We start from the raw sequence: 18950 nt of genomic DNA on the forward strand, positions 1-18950 counted from the left end.
GGGAAAAGCGGGACAACTCCCGAGCGGCCGGTTCATTCCCGGCCTTCGTTCCATTTTGGGGACGGGGCGGCCAACAAAGTAAATCGTTACTGTCGGACAGAAACCTTGTATCTCCAAGTTTCAAATTTAAACATCTTTTCGCAAAGCAAAGCCCTGCTTCATCATACAAGGCCGTTGCACAAAAGTAGTGAAAACAGCAGATCTACAAGCACACAACGCCTCGCACCGCAAGGCGTCTTGTGCTTGTAGATCGGCTGTTTTCACTAGTTTAAATCATTTTTTAAATGATAAATACAAAACAAACGGTTTTGGACATACAAGGTTTCCACACGAAAACGACAAAATATAACTCATGTAATTGGCCCACTGGCTTGTCACTTGTCATGATCTGAAATGGCAAATCTTTGAGTAGTAGCAGCAGCGCTATAGAGAGAGATCTCTCTCTATAGCGCGGGCCTCTCCAACTCTTTTTCCCGGGCTGAATCAGGGGCCCAGCACGTCCCTGGCATCTGGACGTGTCCGCTGCTGGCTGTGCAGCACGGCATCGTGCACGGTGGGGAACACCATCTCAGGAGTCACCGCCCCGCTGAAGAACTGCAAGGTCCCCAGCTCAGACAGCAGGGTTCTGCTGCAGCCGGCGATGAACACCTGCACGCCCACGCCGGCGTACTCTCCGATCACATTCCTGATGGATTTGGCCCCCACCGAGTCCATGAAGTTGACGGGCGTCCAGTCCAGAATGATGGAGTGGATTGACGCGGTGAGGGGCTCCGGGAAGCGGTGGTCCTCTTTCGGGTCGGATTCGGCGCGGGTCTCCGCGAGCTGTCCGTTCTCATGCCCCTCGACGCCTGCGTCCATTTCCAGTTTGACCTCAGCGTCCTTTTCTTGTGGAGAATCCCCTATGTGGTTCCTCTTCTTCAGATCTCTCTGGACAGCTTGTAAATGCGTAGGGTGCACTCCCGTCTTCGCTTTGAGGTCGTGCACGTAAAGCTCACTGTTGGCAAAGTAGATCGAGGAGTTGGAGTGGAAGATCTTAATCCCCGAACACTCTGCCGCCTCTTCGTACTTGGCCACATCGCAGTACAAGCCCGTGTCTGTCACCTGGCCAAGGATGGCACTTTTGGGGCTTTGCGTTCTGTAGATGACGGTCGACACGGCGAACCCAACGGCCACCAGAAGACCATAGTCCAGACCCAACAACACGGAGGCTACAAACGCCACCAGCCAAATTGCCAGTTCAATTTTACTGGTCCTCCACAGGGCGGGGACGTCCCGGATCTGTTTGAACATTCCCAACAGGTTTACCATGATGATCGCCGCCAGCACGGTCTGAGGAAGAGGCTCGAAGATAAACCCAACGGCCACCACTACCAGCAGCACCACGAGAGACGCCAGCAGCCCCGCGATCTGCGTGTTGCCGCCCGTGCTCTCCTGCACCAGGCTTCGCGACATGGAGCAAGTGACGGCGAAGGTCTGGAAGAAGCAGCCGATGAAGTTACACAGACCCAAGGCGATCAGCTCCTGGTTGCCGTCCACGCTGTAGCCATGCTTCAAGGCAAAGATCTTGGCCAGAGAGATGTCCATGGAGAAGCCTACGATCGCTATGGCGAAGGAATCCTTGACCAAATTGGGGAGAAGAGAAAAGCGTGGAACTGCAGGGGGGAGGAGCCCCGCTGGAATCCTCCCCACCACGTCCACTCCGTAGTTGTCCGACAGCCCGACGCCGTAGGAGATGCCCGTAGTGACGATGACTATGATCATCTCTCCGGGAATGGGCACGGGAAGCGTCTTCTTGAGGCGCTCGTTGACGTCCTTCACCCCGTACAGGAGCACGATGCACGTCAGGCCCACGGCGAGAGCGGTGGCGTTGGTGCTGGCGATGTCACCGAACACCGCTGCGACGCTGCGGAGCGCGGAGAAGGGCCCGGCGAAGCGCGGCGCCTCGACCCCCAGCAGGTATTTGAGCTGCGACACGAAGACGTGCACGGCCGCCGCCGTGGTGAAGCCTCGCACCAGAGGCTCGGCGAGGTAGACGGCCACGAAGCCGAACCTGAGGAGACCCAGGACCAGCTGGATGACCCCAACCAGGGCGGTGAGCGCCACGGCCAGCTGGACCCTCGCGGCGTCGCGCGCTTCCACGTCTAAAACGGCGCATGTGCCGTTGGCGGCTTCCTGGATGCAAAACATGGAGTCTGGTGCCTCCCTCACGACCACGCCGCCGATCATCAGGCTGATAACGGCGAAGGTGCCCATGGAGATGTGTCTGGAGGTTCCGAAGAAGGTGTAGAGCAGGACGGGGTAGAAGGAGGAGTAGAGGCCGTACACGGGGGGAACGGCAGCCAGCATGGCGTAGGCCAGACCCTGGGGGAGCTGCATGATCCCGGTGCTCAGCCCCGAGACCACGTCCCCAAACAGGTACCGCTTGAGCGGATAGGAAGGCAGCCACACCAGGATGGGCAGGAAGCTCAGAACCGCCGCCTTGGCCCTCTCCGTCGAGCATTGAACGTGCCGAGCGAGTCTCTGTCGGAGGGTGGGCCGAAGCCGCTCTCTGCGGTGGAGGAGCTGCGATCGGACGTGGCCTTCGTCGTAGACCGGCCGCTCCACGCGGTAGATGAGGGCGTCAGGCCGCGCGGCCACGTCCTGCTGGGCCGCGGCTATGTGGTGCTCCATAACGCAGGCACGCTGGGGATTTCAAAGCGAGAGGGAGCTGGGGGGACTGAGCAGACCTTTCTGTTTTTCAACACTTTCCCTCTTTTTGTACCCGTTCCAATATAAGACAGTTTGACCTGACTGCACAGCAGGCCAGCAGCACAAGACTCTTGTACGAGCATTTTTTTGTCGATGGAACCGTTTGTGGTGTGACGTCAGAGCACGCCTATATACAGTAAAGGTGTAAAGATGAGTTTAAGGCGTCACACTTAATAATAAATAATACAATATTATTATAATGATGATAATACTGACTAAAAAGATACAATTGGAAATTGCAAGTGTGGTTGCCGTTGACTCTAATGGGGAGCCAACCAGAGAAAGGGAAAAGGGTGACATCACAATATCAAGGTATATACCGGTACACAGGGAAATCGTGAAGTCTGATTGGCTGTAGGGTTACAAAGGATGATGAGCAGTGGTGCTTTGGGATTGTTTTTTCCGGGCGGACGGTCATTTATTGACGTCACGTGCACGCGCGTGCACGCGCCTCTAGAGGCTATTTAGATAGAAAGGATGTCAGCAGATCTAATGGTGGGAAATATATAGTTTTCTACTAGTCTTAATTACATTTGCATTGTTACTTAAGATTTTATGTTCTACTTTCTTTAAATTCATTTAGAAAATACAGCGCTGCAGTAGGCTATAAACAAAGTTTGCCTTGAACGAATCTCAAACACTATAGGCTACCACAGTAATGGAGCCATGTATGAGGACACAGCACACATCGACACATGCACATGCAGTCACAGCTGGAAACCTAAGTAGGCTATATATCCATATGAATAGAGGCTTGAGGACGCTCACACATTCACCACTAAACCTGTTATGCATAGTAGTAGCCACTGATTAAAGTATTGCTTGTAGTTATCGCGGATTTGCGGGGTGGGGGTTGTCGCGGCTCTCGCGGGGGGGTATGCACGCGTTTACACGGTCGTGCACCGTTCGGTGCCGTCCGTGCGCGTGCATGTGGGGAAATATTTCCGGCCACACGGCGTCCGGTCGCGTCCGGCCCCCAAAGCACTACTGATGATGAGTAAGAACGCCGGGAACAATAAATAAATATAGTATGCTTCCCTGCGGGGCAACCACACTAATAATAACTAGTCGAGGTGCCAACTTGCGCCTGATGTACAAGCAGGCCACACATGGCCTACTTGTGCGCAAGCAGAGCACGCCATGAGGTGTGCGCTGCTGGCCTTATTGGATGTTAATCAGGCCAGGCCAAGCAGAGAACCCGACAACGGAACACACCATATAGGGTTATACTGTAGGTCAGGGTTCCTCAATAGGCGGCCCGCGGGCAGCGGCTACTGTCTGGCCCCCACCAACCCCAGTAATAATGGTGGTATAAGAGCAGCAACAACACTAGTATATCGTCGTTGTCGGGTGGAAACCTTGTATCTCCAAATTTGTACGTTCTTTCGCAAATCATACAAGGCCGTCGCACAAAAGTAGTGAAAACAGCAGATCTACAAGCTCACAACGCCTCGCACCGCGAGGCATTGTGTGCTTGTAGATCGGCTGTTTTCACTAGTTTAAATCATTTTTGAGCGGTGGTAAACCGCTCCATAGAGTGGCTGTGCGTGTGTCTCTAGCCTTTTTCCTCAGCGTTTTGCCATAGTAAAACGTGTGTGTATAGCCTGTACATCCTAGACTCAAATCCTAGTCTGAAGACGTTATGCAAGCACGACCACCGCTCACTTCACATTGGGTGTGATTTTTAAAATGATAAATACAAAACGAATGGTTTTGGACATGCAAGATTTTCACCCGACAACGACGATATCTGAACTGTCGCAGTCGCTGGAGTAACACTGCCGTCGCCCCCTGCAATGTTGTGGCCCTCGGCTTGGTACCCTAGAGTCTACATAATTCGGCCCTTGGGGAAAATTAATTGGGGAACCCTGCTGTAGGTACTACGTAAGCTCCATATAAGGCCAAGTGAGAACGAGCTCATGCAGGTGACAAGTAAGATGTATAGCATCTCTCAGGACATGTATATTTAAGGGGAACGTCAATAGATTCAGAAGTCAGTCCAACTATACAAACTACCCCCATCACATCTAACCAGCTTCTCTGTCATACCAACTACACCTAACCCCGGTGACATCCAACCAGCTTCTCTGGAAGCTACAGCAGTCCTTGCGGAGAGCGAACAGGGCAGTGTTGACAGCTCAACAATATGGGAGGCAGAAAGTCCACGAGGAAGCCAGCAGCGGCCAAGAAACAACAGATGGGTCTGGACACCATGTTCACCTGCCCGTTCTGTAACTACTACAACTCCTGTTCTGTCCACATGGACAGGACTCGACGTCTGGGCATTATAACGTGCTGTGTTTGCATGGAGGCCTACCAAGCTCCTATACATCACCTGTCAGAGCCGGTGGATGTTTTCAGTGAGTGGATAGACGCCTGTGAACAGGCCAACGCATAGCCCTTCAAAAAGGTGTCTTTATGTTAAACTGAAGTCTTCCACTGAAGCCCACCGTGCACAAGGAGGAACCTGCAGCCTGTGTCATGGATGCCACACAAGAGGGAGCTCCAAACTCTGGGCCCTGGGTACAAGGAGTCAATCACATTTTGTGCTTTAAATATTGAAAAATAACAGATATACAAGCTCGCTGCGCGGAACCGAGTGCCGCGTTGCGAGCTTGTAGATCTGCTATTTTTGAAAAATCGCCAAAAGTCTTTGAATATTTCGAATCCTTCTAAGGTTTTTTGAAAAACCTATGTTTCTATGTCAGTGGTGCTCAAACCTTTTCATGTAAAGGAACCCCAAAATGATACGTATTTGGCCACGGATCCCCCATCTCAAAATATTTAGTTCCAGGGACCCTCCAGAAGCAAAATTTGACGTTTGCTTAAAAAATACATATATTCAAAGATTTGCACACATTTTCACAAATATGTGCCCCCCCTTGTGACGCACCTGCAGGTGCGGTATTTGGTCTTGGGAACCTCAAGGAGGTTTGCTTCCCAGCAAGCACGGTCTGATTTGGCCTCCATTTATGGGCATTCCCATATGAAGTCCTGTTAGATATGGGCTTAATATTGATGTCATCAGGGAACCATAGTGTGACGTTATAGACAGAGATACGGACCGAAGCTGTGACTGTTCACATACTAATCTGCGACCTACTGTCGCAACAAACAATAACAATAATCCTGTCAAACAAAAAAGTCCATATGACGTCCTGGTAAAGACGTCAAGATCCTCCTCATATGGGCTGTGATCTGGCCTAGTTCTGAACGTCACCGGAGTCACCGGAGGATGTTACCATAACGTCATCATGACGTCATTTGGCTTGCAGGGTTATGATGAGCTATGATGAAGCCTGGCATCATGACTGAAAATGCAACAGGAATCTGCACTGGTCAGGCAGCATATAAGCCTTTATTTACACAAAGAAAGGATGTTGTGACAAGAGTTATTTTATATACTTGTATATCTCTGCTGTCGGGTGGGGTGGAGGAGTAACCCTAGCCTGCCTCATTGTTTACTATACAGAAATCTGTCAAGAGAAAATACAATAAACACCAACTGTACATATCAGAAGCTAGTATTATTCAATATTATTGAATTATAATAATAATAAAAAATTATAATAATAATAAAAAAGCAGGCTAGGCTCGGGGTACCCCTGTAAATAACACCCGAATTACATTGTTAACCCATTTAGGCAAAAGTCCCATTTGAAAAAAACCCTTAAAGACCTAAGTCCGATTTGAAAATTATCCACAGTTTTTTTCTGGAAAACGTATTACTCAGCCTCTGTAGCAGTTAGAAACAAAATTCCAAAACTATTTGATAGCTTACAACTTTGGCTTTCATAGAAAAAAATCGGAAAAGTTTAAATATTATATACTGTACTGTACTACATACTGTACATGTACTGTAATACAAAAAAAGTGTCTGAGGGGGTAATATACTTTAATATGTACCCTTCCATAGCGCCCCAATACAGAATGTTGATGTTTAACCACTTGAAAACCAGTATCCCTATTCTGGGGGGAACATTACCCCAAAAATTGCTGATCTATAAGCTCTCAGCGTTGAAAAAGAATGCACCAAGTACATGTCTGGACTCTGGAGGGTCTAAGTGGTTACTAACTGAAGTGATATCGATCAATTATCAAACATAACATTAATAACATGTTTTGAATAAAAACCTTTCTAAAGAAGACGTTTTTTAAAATAGGCCTCATTTACACACATAAAGATACAGATGTCAGGATTATAAAATGTAGGGAACACGAAAAACAGTTTTTTTTAGAGGATTTACTACATTGACAGTCATAGAGCTTGAATGCTTGAACGTGAGCAGACCATTTGTCTCATCATCAGAGGTTAGGATTGACGATCCTTCCCAGGAACAGGATGTTGTCAGAGTCAGCGATGAGGACCATGAAGGGCCGGTTGAACCTCAGCTCCAGGCTTTGAGCCCTCGCTAAGATCCCGACACCTGCGGCTGCAGAGGCAGTGGCTCCAGTCTCCTCTATGTCCAGTGTGACTTGATGCACAACCTGCACATAAACAATGATTATTAGATCTGTGACTCTTATTGACAGGGACGTGCTGGGCCCCTGATTCAGCCCGAGAAAAAGAGTTGTAGAGGCCATTGCGCGCTATGAGAGATCTCTCTCTATAGCGCTGCTGCTACTTAAAGGTGATACACCATGCATTTAAAAAGTATTTATGTCATATTGTTTATGTCCCAAAAACGTTTTTCAAAAGGTTTGAGGCTAAATTACCACTCCTGAATAGAGAGCCTCTCTCATTTTTGAATGGCTCTCAGAGCATTTCAGCTGCAGTACCACCTTTGGCCCTTTGGCCTGAACTGCGCCACCCCCCCCCCCCCCCCCCCCCAAAAAATCTTTTTGATGTCACGATCGGCAGATGACGTCACAATCAGCAGCAAATCTGGATAGCCTGTTTTGAGAACCCGTGGGATACTTTTAACCTTCGCCTTCTCAAAACCAGAGAAAGACACAACGGTCAGAAATGGGACTTTGTGAGGATAGAAGGTGCTAGTGGGACCCCAAAAAAAGGTTTTAAAATAGGAAAAGTTACATTTCATGGTGTATCACCTTTAAAGATTTGCCATTTCAGATCATGACAAGTGACAAGCCAGTGGGCCAATTACATGAGTTATATTTTCGTCATTGTCGGGTGGAAACCTTGTATGTCCAAAACCATTTTAAAAATGATTTACCCACGAGGCGTTGTGTGCTTGTAGATCTGCTGTTTTCACTACTTTTGTGCGACAGCCTTGTATTATGAAGCAGGGCTTTGCTTTGCGATAAAATTTAGAAATTTGAAACTTGGAGATAAGAGGTTTCTGCCCTACAGTGACGATTTACTTTGTTGGCCGCCCAGCCCCCAAAATGGAACGAAGGCCGACATTTCATTTTTATTTTCTTTCCTAATGGCCAGCCTGGACCGGCCGGGAATGAACCGACCGTTCGGGAGTTGTCCCGCTTTTCCCAATAGCCAGCACGTCCCTGCTTATTGATGCACAACCTACACATAAACAATGATTTGATCCTCACACTTGTTTTATTTGAAAGACTCCTAGTTTCATGGTATTCATTTGGCCCAGGGGCGTGCAGAGAATGTTAAGAGTACAAGGGCTGAAATATCTAAAAGGGCCTTTTGGTGAAAATATTGAAAATAGCATACCTCCAAGCTCACAACACGTCGCGCTGCGGAGGTCGGCAATTTTCAGTACTTGATACCACACGAAACTAAGCATATTCAAGTGAATACTTGAGATGTGGCGTAACGGCATGGATTTCCACATAGAGAGGGCAACATAAGATGCTAATTCAAGATCAGGAGAGTTTGGACAAGGCAATTCTCTTGAATGCTGCCTTCAGGTATGGCATGGAAAGGGGGCATTGCCATTTGCATTCATGGTCTGGAGAGGGAACTATTTACAGACGGGTAAAAGGGCAGGGGCTCAAGCCTGATTAGGCCCATGGTTCTCAGCCTGTGGGTCCCGACAGCTCTTACCTGTGACACAGACACAGCCTCTGCGATGCCACTGAAATCAGCTGCAGCAACAAACATGTCCGTCATTCCCATCTGACGCAGCACACCCTTCAGATTTATATTAGTCTTGATGGAAAACTTGGGAACAAATAAACTGTACTTCCTGAAAAGGAAACATATTGTGATTTGTGAATATCTTACAAGATCATTCTGGAATGATCGATCCATCCCTGACCTTTAAGTATTTTGTGAAAGTACTTCAGAAGTCATCAGAGGTCAGCAACCTTTTTGATATGAAGTGCCATGTTTTTATTTTCTAGATAGTCTGTGTGTCATGTCAACATACATTTTAATGTCACCCCATCAAGAATTCTGATGTTTTTGATTGTCAGGACATTGTTATAACGATCATTAGACTCAGAGCAACCGATTCCCTCCCCAATCAAAGTTCAGAATTTTAATGAATGTAGAATTATCTGCAGGATGTAATATGACGCCAATTAGGTGACGTAATTTAATTGACCATATTTAAAACAATATTTGATTTTAAAATATAACTCTGACACTTATGCCAGTGTGCCAGTGATCGCCCTACCCTGTGCCAATGTTGGCACCCGTGCCTAAGGTTGCCTAGCCGTGATGTACACGTTGTGAGCTTGCATATTGGCTATTTTTGAAGAAAATTTCATTTCAAACCTTTTCTCCAGCCCATGGAGCCACTTGGTGTAGTGTGTGGGACAGATAAGCTGCTCCAGTTTAGCCAAACCTCTGCCTCTGTCAGGCAGCATCAGCAGCATGGAGTAGGAGTTGTTGAAGGGTAAACGGACGACAGTGGTGGAGATCTGTTGGTCATAGTAGACATGGAACTGGTCCTCCACGTTCATCATCTGGACTGGAACCTGCATGTGGTCAGACACCCATCGACATCAAAGGGTGCTTGAGCGTCTGTCCTTTTATCCTTCTGTAAAAAGTGCCCTCTCCAGACCATGAATGCAGTTTTTGCGACCGTCAGGTCTCACTTACTATCAAAACCTCCACCAGCTGTCTGTCCGTCCATCCGTCCGTCCGTCAGTCAGTCAGTCAGTCAGTCAGTCAGTCAGTCTGTCTGTTACACGTCACACGTCACACTTTTGCCCTGCTCATATCTCCGCAACCGTTGCCCCGATCCATGCCAAATTTTGCACACATACTCCTTTCCTGCCAAATCACAACCTCCGCCCATCAATTCACATATGACCCTCTTCTAGCGCCACCATGAGGCCGATTCTTGCAAAACACATTTTTGGACACAGCTCCTACAATTTTTGCCCTAAAATCACGCAAATCGGTACACACTATCTACACTCATGTCATCAACATGGATCTGTCTCATATAGCGCCACCATCAGGCCGATTTTTTTAAACACATTTTTGGACACTGCTCCTACACATTTTGCCCTAAAATCACGCAAATCGGTACACAGTATGTCTACACTCATGTCATCAACATTAGTGGGGTGCCTGGACACTCAGTCATTTCAAATTCGTGTTAAAGTTTATTTTTCACTTCCAATTTGTAGATTATGGTCTATAAAACAATTTTGGTTCGAGTGTCAAGACACCAGATTGAAGAAAAATATATTTTTTACCCTATTAACAAACATAACCAAAATCGGAATTAAGATTTTTTTTACATGTCTTAATTTTCCCACAATTGCTTGTGCAATATATTTTTATATTTTTACTCATATCTCCGCCACCGTTGCCCCGATCCATGCCAAACATTGCACACACACTCCTTGGTTGCAAAACCACAACCTCCACCCCTCATTTCTCACATGGCCCTCTTCTAGCGCCACCATGAGGCCGATTCTTGCAAAACACATTTTTGGACACTGCTCCAACAGATTCTGCCCTAAAATCACACAAAGCGGTTCACAGTATCTCTATAGTCATGTCCTCAACATGGATCAGTCCCATTTCCCATATTCCCTCCTGATTGGCTACCTTTGCCTTCTAAAGTTTGTGTATGCGACATGACAGTCGCTTATCTCCCGATTAGGGAGTCTTACTGGTTCATTCAGGTCCATGATGCCCGTCCACAGTCCCACTGATTATGGGATTAGTGGTCCCATTTGGACCACTCTGCCCCTTGCCAAGGATATATTAAAGTGTGAAGTGCACTTGTAAAAGTGCTTGTATGCCAACCTGCACTCGGTGCAGTTACATGAAGGAAAAGTTTAAATGCACACATCTGTGCAAATGTAGGCCTACTTGTGAGAACTAGCTAGACCAGAGCAGACTGTATATAGGTGTTAGATTTATTTTGTCTTTGTTAAAATATTGTTCTAGTAGTTGTTAAAGCCAATGGCACTATATTGTGGTACAGGAAAAAAATGTAACCGTATTGTTTTGTATGAGTGTAATAACCATGTTATTGTCTCATTGTGTGAAATATCATAATATTCAAAACAAATATTTGACTCCAATTGATTCCCCACACAGTATTGACTTGATATAGCAATAAAAAATATGTATTACACAGCAGTTGTGGGAAAACTAAGACACTGTTCAAAAACCACAATTCCGATTTTGGCCATTTTGGAAATAGGGCAAAAAATATATTTTTCTTCAATCTACTGTCTTGACACTCGAACCAAAATTGTTCTATAGACCATAATCTACAAATTGGAAGTGAAAAATAAACTTTAACACAAATTTGAAATGAAAACAAAAAATGACATGTACAAGGAACTCCACTACATGGATCTGTCCCGTATAGCGCTAGCCTCGCAAGCCATCCCGAGTTACGTCATCACCAATGTGCTTCCTTTCTCGGTCTGGTACTCCTCCCATCGAGTCTCTTTATGAGAAATAGGGTTCTCAATTTCCAATCAAAAGGCTGCATTTCGAGCGAACCCGCCTCACACCGCTCCTGATTGGTCGAGTGGCTGCTACAGCTCTCGCATTTTAACAACAAACATGGCGGACCCCATGTCCGATGCGAGTTCACAAATCGCAAATAAAAGCTGCATTAAGCGAAGTTTTATCTGAAATCAACGGCATCTCATAACTTAAAAACGAACAACAGTTTGCACCTTTGGAATTTCTGTCTGGAAAAGACGTATTTGATGTTCTCCCGACGATGTTTTGATGCGCTGATGACTACTGACTGGACCTGTCAGTCAAAGTGAGTAACTACGTCATTGCGTAATGCATTGTCTACGGAGGACTCCCAGACTCTCCCCTGGGAGAGTCTGGCTGTTGCGAGGCTAATATAGCGCCACCTTCAGGCCGATATTTTAAAACACATTTTTGGACACTGCTCCTACAGATTTTGCCCTAAAATCACGCAAATCGGTACACAGTATGTCTACACTCATCTCATCAATATGGATCTGTTCCATATAGCGCCACCAACGGCCCAATTTCTTCAAACACATTTTTGGACAGTACTCCTACACATTTTGCCCTAAAATCACGCTGCGACCTGACGGTCGCTTATCTCCCTATTAGGGAGTCTTACTGGTACTATGGTAAAAGATATGGTGAAATGCAAATGCCCTCTTTCCATGTCATACCTGAAGGCAGCATTCAAGAGAATTCACCGTTTGTCAGCCTTGATTGGTCCCTGAGACTCCCTGACTGGCCAACCAGAAAAAACCATTCACTTTTTGCTATCGGGGGTGGAGTTTGTGCAGTGGAGAATGTTGCTTCAGGCTTTCAAAAACTGTCCGCTCTGCACGACACGGCATTCGTCCAGTACGGCCGCGGGCGGTGATAGCGATTTCGCTCATCATAATGAATAAGCTTCAACAAACTAGTTCACATGGACCTTATCAATGGTCTAACTAGTTACGATTGGGTACATATATTTTAAATGGGCAGAATTACGAAAAGCCAGCCTATTATGTGAGGAGAACTATAATCTGGCTCTCCTCTTCCTACCCAAGATGCAATGCGCTTTCTCTTTCTATTTCTATTCTCTCTCTGATCCAGAGGATTAAACTAACTAAAACATATATTTTCGGGGGAAAACTACTGTTTTGCTATGTAATTACTGTACCTTTTTCTTCCCTTTTTATTAATATCACGTAGATGTGTTTTTTTTGGTACTTTATATAGCTGTAATGAGGCTATGAAAAAATAAAAAAATCCCATCCACTTCCACTATAAAAGAATCTGCAATGGATGATTCTGTCCCACTGGGATTAAACAAATTAAAACATGTATTTTCGGGGAAACCCCCTGTTTTGCAATGTAACTACTGTACCTTTGTCTTCCCTTTTTATTAATGTCACCTAGATGTTTTTCCTTTGGTACTTTATATAGATGTAATGAGGCTATGAAAAAATACAAAAATCCCATTCACTGCCACTATAAAAACAATCTGCCCAGGGTCAAATGTCCCACCATAGTAACAGGGCAGAATGGGGTGGGATTTGCAAAAGCCTGAATTGCCTTGTATTGTCCAAACTCTCCTGAACTTGATCTTATGTTAAAGGAATTTCCCCCTCTGTGTCCATGCTGTAAAGCCACATCTCCGGTATTGACTTGATTATGCTTAGTTCAGTGTGGTATCAAGCACCGAACATAGCAGAGAGCTTGGAGGTCTGCTATTTTCAATATTTCCACCAAAAGGCCCTTTTAGAAACGTCAGCCCCTGCCTCTCTAACATTCTCTGCACGTCCTTGATGTCCACATAAGGGTCATCAGAAGAGCCGGAGACCCATGACTGATCCTGTTCCTGTTTTATGAGAGTCCTAGACCAACAAATCCATGTTTTGTCCCCACACTATACACTATTACGTCTCCCTGCAGTCCCCACCCACGACACAATACAGGTGCAACTAGAAGCAGTGCTCTTCTGAGCACAGGTCTCTGCCAGGTAGTCCAGTTCAATTTGTCCAAACATGAAGGTTCGTTGAAATGTTCGGGGGAGTTTGTAAAACTATACATTTTTGGAAACTTCAGAGTATAACAAATCAGAAAAATCCATGATTCCATTTGCAAAATCCCTAGGCCTAAGGAGTGTGCATAAATAGATTTACACAGATCAGTGCGGGTACAGGTAAGACCTGACTTGGCCTGTTATAGTGCCACCATGAGGCTGATTTGAACATTTTCAAGTGGAATGTCTTCCTTGGCCTAGACTCCTGGCCTAGAGGGAATGTACATGCAAAATTTCACAGACATCGGAGCACTTTGGAAGCCATCAGGATCAGGATGGAATATGACTAAATCTGAAATGCCTGTTTAGTTTAATATATGAGATACTGTGTACCGATGTGTGTGATGCTTGGACAAAAGAAAGAAAATGTGTTTTGCACAGATCCTCTCTCAGATGATTGGTGGCGCTATAGATCTTTGTCCAGAGTAGCTGCATGCAGCATCTCTAGCAGGCCCATGTGAGAACGGGCAGAGGTTCTGCTGCTCTGGCAACCAGGGAGTGTGCACAGCTTCGCTGCCATCGTGCCAACGGTGCCAGAGATTAGCTGTTCACAGACGGATGGACAGACGGACACGGACAGACAGACAGACGGACGGACAGACAGACAGGATGCAAAGTCTCGGCCATGCCTTTCGGCCTGACGGAGACAATAGTGGTTACCAAACTAATAAAGATCAGTTCAATTAGACAGCATTATTACAGGGCGTGGTACCTGTTTTTGCTCATCCACATTAAACATATCCTCCTTTGTCTTTGCGGGGTCAAACCCAGTCTGCCATTTTCCTGTTTGAAAGACAACAGTGGAAAACAAAAAAAAAAGTCAATAGTGAGACGAAACTTACGTAAATGTGGGAAGGTGACTGCTGCGAAGCTTGGCTAATGTGACCCTGGGCGTACAACAAACTTTGGACAAAGCCAGATGTTGGAGCTCAGCTCCTTCCAGGAGCACCGATCAAAAAAGAAAGAAAAAGAAAATGGAACTCAGAGATGACAAGATATATTTTCGCCCCTGCCCATCCCTAAATTATTAGATTTGTGAGCTATTTAAAATATTTTAAAATATTTTTCAAAATAGTAAAACAAGGCAAAGACCTTTAGAGATAAGTAGGGCCCCAGTTGTGAGCTTGTAGATCAGCTATTTAAAGGAGTGATGACACCGGCCGAAATGTAACATTATGGTACAGTAGGTCACATGGTCTTTGTTGAAACGGTTTGGAAAGGGGGTGGAGCCGGCTGTTGCTGCCGACAGGCCCATGAACAGTAGCTGTATGGGCCTGTCGGCAGCAACACAGAGCCCCCAGTGATAGGCTGTTGATTGTACTGCATCATTTGATTGGATAATTTAACATAGGGGTAGAGGTCTTCACGGGTCCAATTTGAACTACCCGAACCCAAAAGGACCCGGGGGAAATGGACCCGGACCCATATGGCCCCGTCTATCATTTGGAATTTGAGAACCGTTACCCGATCAGCCCCGAGACGTGATGGATCCGATCCGAACGGCCCCGCCTGTTATTAGAAAAATTGGATCCGATACCCGAGCAGAACGAGAGATCCGAGACCCGAACCTGTCGCCCCGAAATGAAAGAATGCCAACGTTATTATATTAAGAGTTGTATCAGACATATTTCTTACCTAACGTCGCCACGGTGCTGCTGTTGCTGTCAGCGGCGCTGTGCCTCTCGCTCTCGCCAAAAGATGATCTTTTCCCAGACCAGTAAGTCAATGCGGACAGTTTGTAAATACAAATAAATCCATGTTTTTATTCCTTCTTCTATGGCTAGCCAATGCTAATGCTATCGTTTTCTGTCGCATGTGTTGTTCATTATATCTTTCTGCTTTGAGTGTCCATTTTGCTCTGCAGAGCATGACAACACGCAATGACAACTCCATTGTAAACCGTTAACCAAAACGTTACGTTAATATCTTTGATAATAATAACAATCCAACTGATACAGTCAGTGTTGTTGTGACTGAGTGAGTTCTACTTCTCAGTTCTCACAACCAATGCAACAGATTACATGCTGCATCTTTAGTGCCATCGTGTGGCGTTATCTATTTGGTGCAGTTGTTGCGTTCACTTTCACTTCAATCTCGGCCTGTCTCGGCTCCACTCGGGTAACAGGAGATACCCGGGGAACCGGGGCAGACGGCCCCGGCCCCGGCCCGCCCCGCGGTAAAAGCTCGAAAACGGCCCCGTTACCCGGCTCGGTTCGGTTCGGATCGCGGGTAATTTCGGATCTCGGGCAGGTCCGAAGACCTCTACATAGGGGTACATGACATCATTAAAAAAATTGCTAATTTGATAGCCATATTATAATTAGCTGTTTTGGCCGTGTCACGCCTCCTTTAAAATATTTTAAAATGTTTTTCAAAATAGTAAAACAAGGCAAAGACGTTTAGAGTTAAGTAGGGCCCCATATCTCTTACCTATGTAGTAAATGTAACTGATGAGATACATGACAGTAGCAGGATCCATATCTCTTACCTTTGTAGTAAATGTAACTGATTAGATACATGACAGTAGCAGGGTCCAGGTCCTCCACCAGTTGGTCTATCTTGCCGTGGGTCTTCCGCTCCACATAGTCGTTGATGGTCTCCACGCTCTCTGCGGGAACGCTGAAGTCCACGTCACTGAACGCGTCGGCCAGGTAGGACAGCCTGAGGGTCTGCAGGAACGCAGGCCGCGGCTGGAACTTATCGTCCAAAAACACTGCCGTTCCTGTGGCGACGTCTAGCGCCGGAGTCCGGCGAAGTCCGCCTCCGGTCAGAAGTCCATGGAAGGCCTGGTCTACGTCAGCCTGGCTCAGCAAGGAGCTGTTGAAGCCCAGACCACTGAAGAGCTGCTGGTGGGTTTGGCCCCGGGCTCCTACAGACAAGGCTGCCAGGGCCAGGCTGACACTGGAGGGGGAGAAGAAGATGTTCTTGCCCTGGTTGTCCATCTGGTTAGCCAGTAGCCTGTACAGGTTGAAGGCGAACTCTCTGTTTGCTGATGTCACTGTGGTGAGGCTGTTTGAAGCGTGGTCTGCGCTGCTATGATGACCTGAAGGCGATGGGTTCGATTTATTAAAGAAAACATTACAACAACGCAACACAATTTCTTTTGCTATTTGTCGTACAACAAATAGCAAAAATGGCTGATCTACAAGCTCACGATTGTGATCATTTTAGCAAAGTTGACCAAAATAGAGATATCAAACATATCAGAGTGTAGTCTACATTTCCCAAAACATATAGTGATAGTCTGACCAGGAGAGGATAAAACTATCCTCCATCGCACGTTAAAAATGAGTGACCATGGAGGGACATTCAGGCCGCGACCCCCAAAATAATTCTATTTGAACTGGGGACCGCCCAAAATAATCATATTTTAATGCCCCCCCCCCCCCCCCCCCCCTTCACACACACACACACACACACACACACACACACACACACACACCCTGACAAGCACTATAGAGTTGAGGCATTATTTCGCATAACATGGTTCCATTGTGAAAATAGCTGTTCTACATATAGATCGTCTATTTTCAAAATTTCTGCCTCTAATATTTGTCAAATGTTTAAATTCTCACTTTAGAAATGTGCAGAAATGTCCATACACTTAAACTTTATGTTGGTTTGTTTACTGTTGAGTGAGAAAACAATGTTGCACATCTTTACTCTTGCTTTTAGCTGAATGTTTAAATCCCTGTGCAGTTTAATTGACGTCCGCACTGTTCTGAAATTGTTCTTCAAAGTTTTGTTTTTATTTTTCTGCTTTATTGTAATCATTGTAATTATTTATTGTAATTTTTATTTTTTCTCTGTTAAGCACTTTAGCACTTGTGCTTCATCTTCTGCTCTGTAAAGCGCTTTGAGCTGCATTTCATGTCATGAAAGGTGCTATAAAAAATAATACAGTTTATTATTATAACGTTAATAATCTGGGGACCCCCCCCAGAAAAAAAAAATCATTGGGGACCCACAGGTTGAGAACCACTGTCTCTGTTACCTTCATGTCCTTCATGGTGAAGACCCGAACCCAGACACAGCAGCACTGATAGAATCAACACCCTCACGGCTCCTTGCATCATGGTGACCTGAAGCAAAGGTTCAAAAGGTTTGAAAGGTCACTCACTGTTAACTAAACAATCCTTTCAATGTAGCACTTCTCTATTGGAACTACCATGACTGTCAAATATGAAGTAGAGCGACTGCAAATACATCATGTTTCCAATATGTTGAACGGGACAATTTAAATGGACATACGCTGTTTAGCATTCTTTACACAGAAGTTACATCTTAAATCAGGGGTCTTCAACAGGGGGTCCGGGACCTCTAGGGGGTCCTCAGAGTTACTACATCTTTTTGACATGAACAACTTGAACCCTAGTGTCCATATCCTGCGAGGCGTTGTGAGCTTGTAGATCGGCTATTTTCGGCAAAGAGGTTTGGTGTAGAGGGGGGAAAGAGCAGACTAAGTACAGAGTGAAAGGTCAAGTTTATTAAGTATTGACAGTTCAAGTGGTTAAATATCTGAAACCGCAAATTGACATGAATCCAAAATGCACTGATGATTGTGCTGTCAAACAATGAAACTATATGGAATCTATGAACAGGTTGAGGGGGTCCCTGCATCATCTTTCTCTCAACTAAGTGGGCCTTGGCCTGAAAACGTTGAAGACCCTTGTCTTAAATTAATGATTACAACGTCAGTGCTGGTCAAGACCTCCATAACCACCTAGTAAAAGGGGTAAATTATGCTTCATTGTATGGCAGGGTCCACTGTGCCATACCATGAGAAAACAACTGGTTTTAATAAGACAATAACAGATTTTAATGAGAAACTAACAGATTTTCAAGTAAAATGTGATTAGAAGTAAATTATTTTCGGCGAGCAACACTGTGTTATGAAGACACACATTTGCCAAAACACTTAATTTGAAGTACAGCAGTATTAATTACTCACCTTCCTAATGTGAAGACTCCTCACCACAGACTGCTGAGGGGAGACAGACGTCCCCTTTTAACAACTGATCAGATCCACTGCACTTTGACATGATTATTTTTTTTCTCTTATTTGCTCCGCTTCTGTATTTATTCTGTGTAATGATTACTTGTATATTAAGCAATCAAGCATGGAATCGTGGCTGAAATGACAACAGGAATCGGCACAAGTAGTCAGGTAGCCATACTCTTCTTTAAACGTATCTGTACAAGAGGTTGTACAGGTTAATCCTGATGAAGTCAGTCAGGGGTTTAAAGCAAAAGTCCAGTCGTGCAGCCAGAGTCTCTGGTCCCACTGGGAAGAGGCCAGCCTCTGAAGTAGCCTGA

At 45.7% G+C, this 18950-nt stretch overlaps 2 protein-coding genes across 2 annotated transcripts; both read right to left on the minus strand.

Annotated features, from left to right (window-relative positions):
- Nucleotides 1-483: 483 nt before the first annotated feature.
- LOC308295005 (prestin-like) lies at nucleotides 484-2670 on the minus strand (the record flags this gene model as incomplete). Its single annotated transcript, XM_080737941.1, has 1 exon — nucleotides 484-2670. The coding sequence occupies one exon, from the start codon at nucleotides 2668-2670 to the stop codon at nucleotides 484-486; it is 2187 nt and encodes a 728-aa protein (XP_080594067.1).
- Nucleotides 2671-6973: 4303 nt separating this feature from the next.
- On the minus strand, nucleotides 6974-18709 carry LOC308295831 (serpin A3-3-like). Its single transcript, XM_080738895.1, has 7 exons — nucleotides 18586-18709; nucleotides 17629-17716; nucleotides 16123-16677; nucleotides 14347-14417; nucleotides 9401-9603; nucleotides 8726-8867; nucleotides 6974-7236 (listed from the first exon to the last, which is right to left on the minus strand). The coding sequence occupies exons 2-7, from the start codon at nucleotides 17708-17710 to the stop codon at nucleotides 7054-7056; spliced, it is 1236 nt and encodes a 411-aa protein (XP_080595021.1). The 5' UTR covers nucleotides 17711-17716; nucleotides 18586-18709; the 3' UTR covers nucleotides 6974-7053.
- Nucleotides 18710-18950: the final 241 nt, after the last annotated feature.

Source organism: Nannobrachium achirus (genome assembly GCF_963921795.1).
Source record: "Nannobrachium achirus genome assembly, chromosome: 12".
NCBI lineage: Eukaryota > Metazoa > Chordata > Actinopteri > Myctophiformes > Myctophidae > Nannobrachium > Nannobrachium achirus.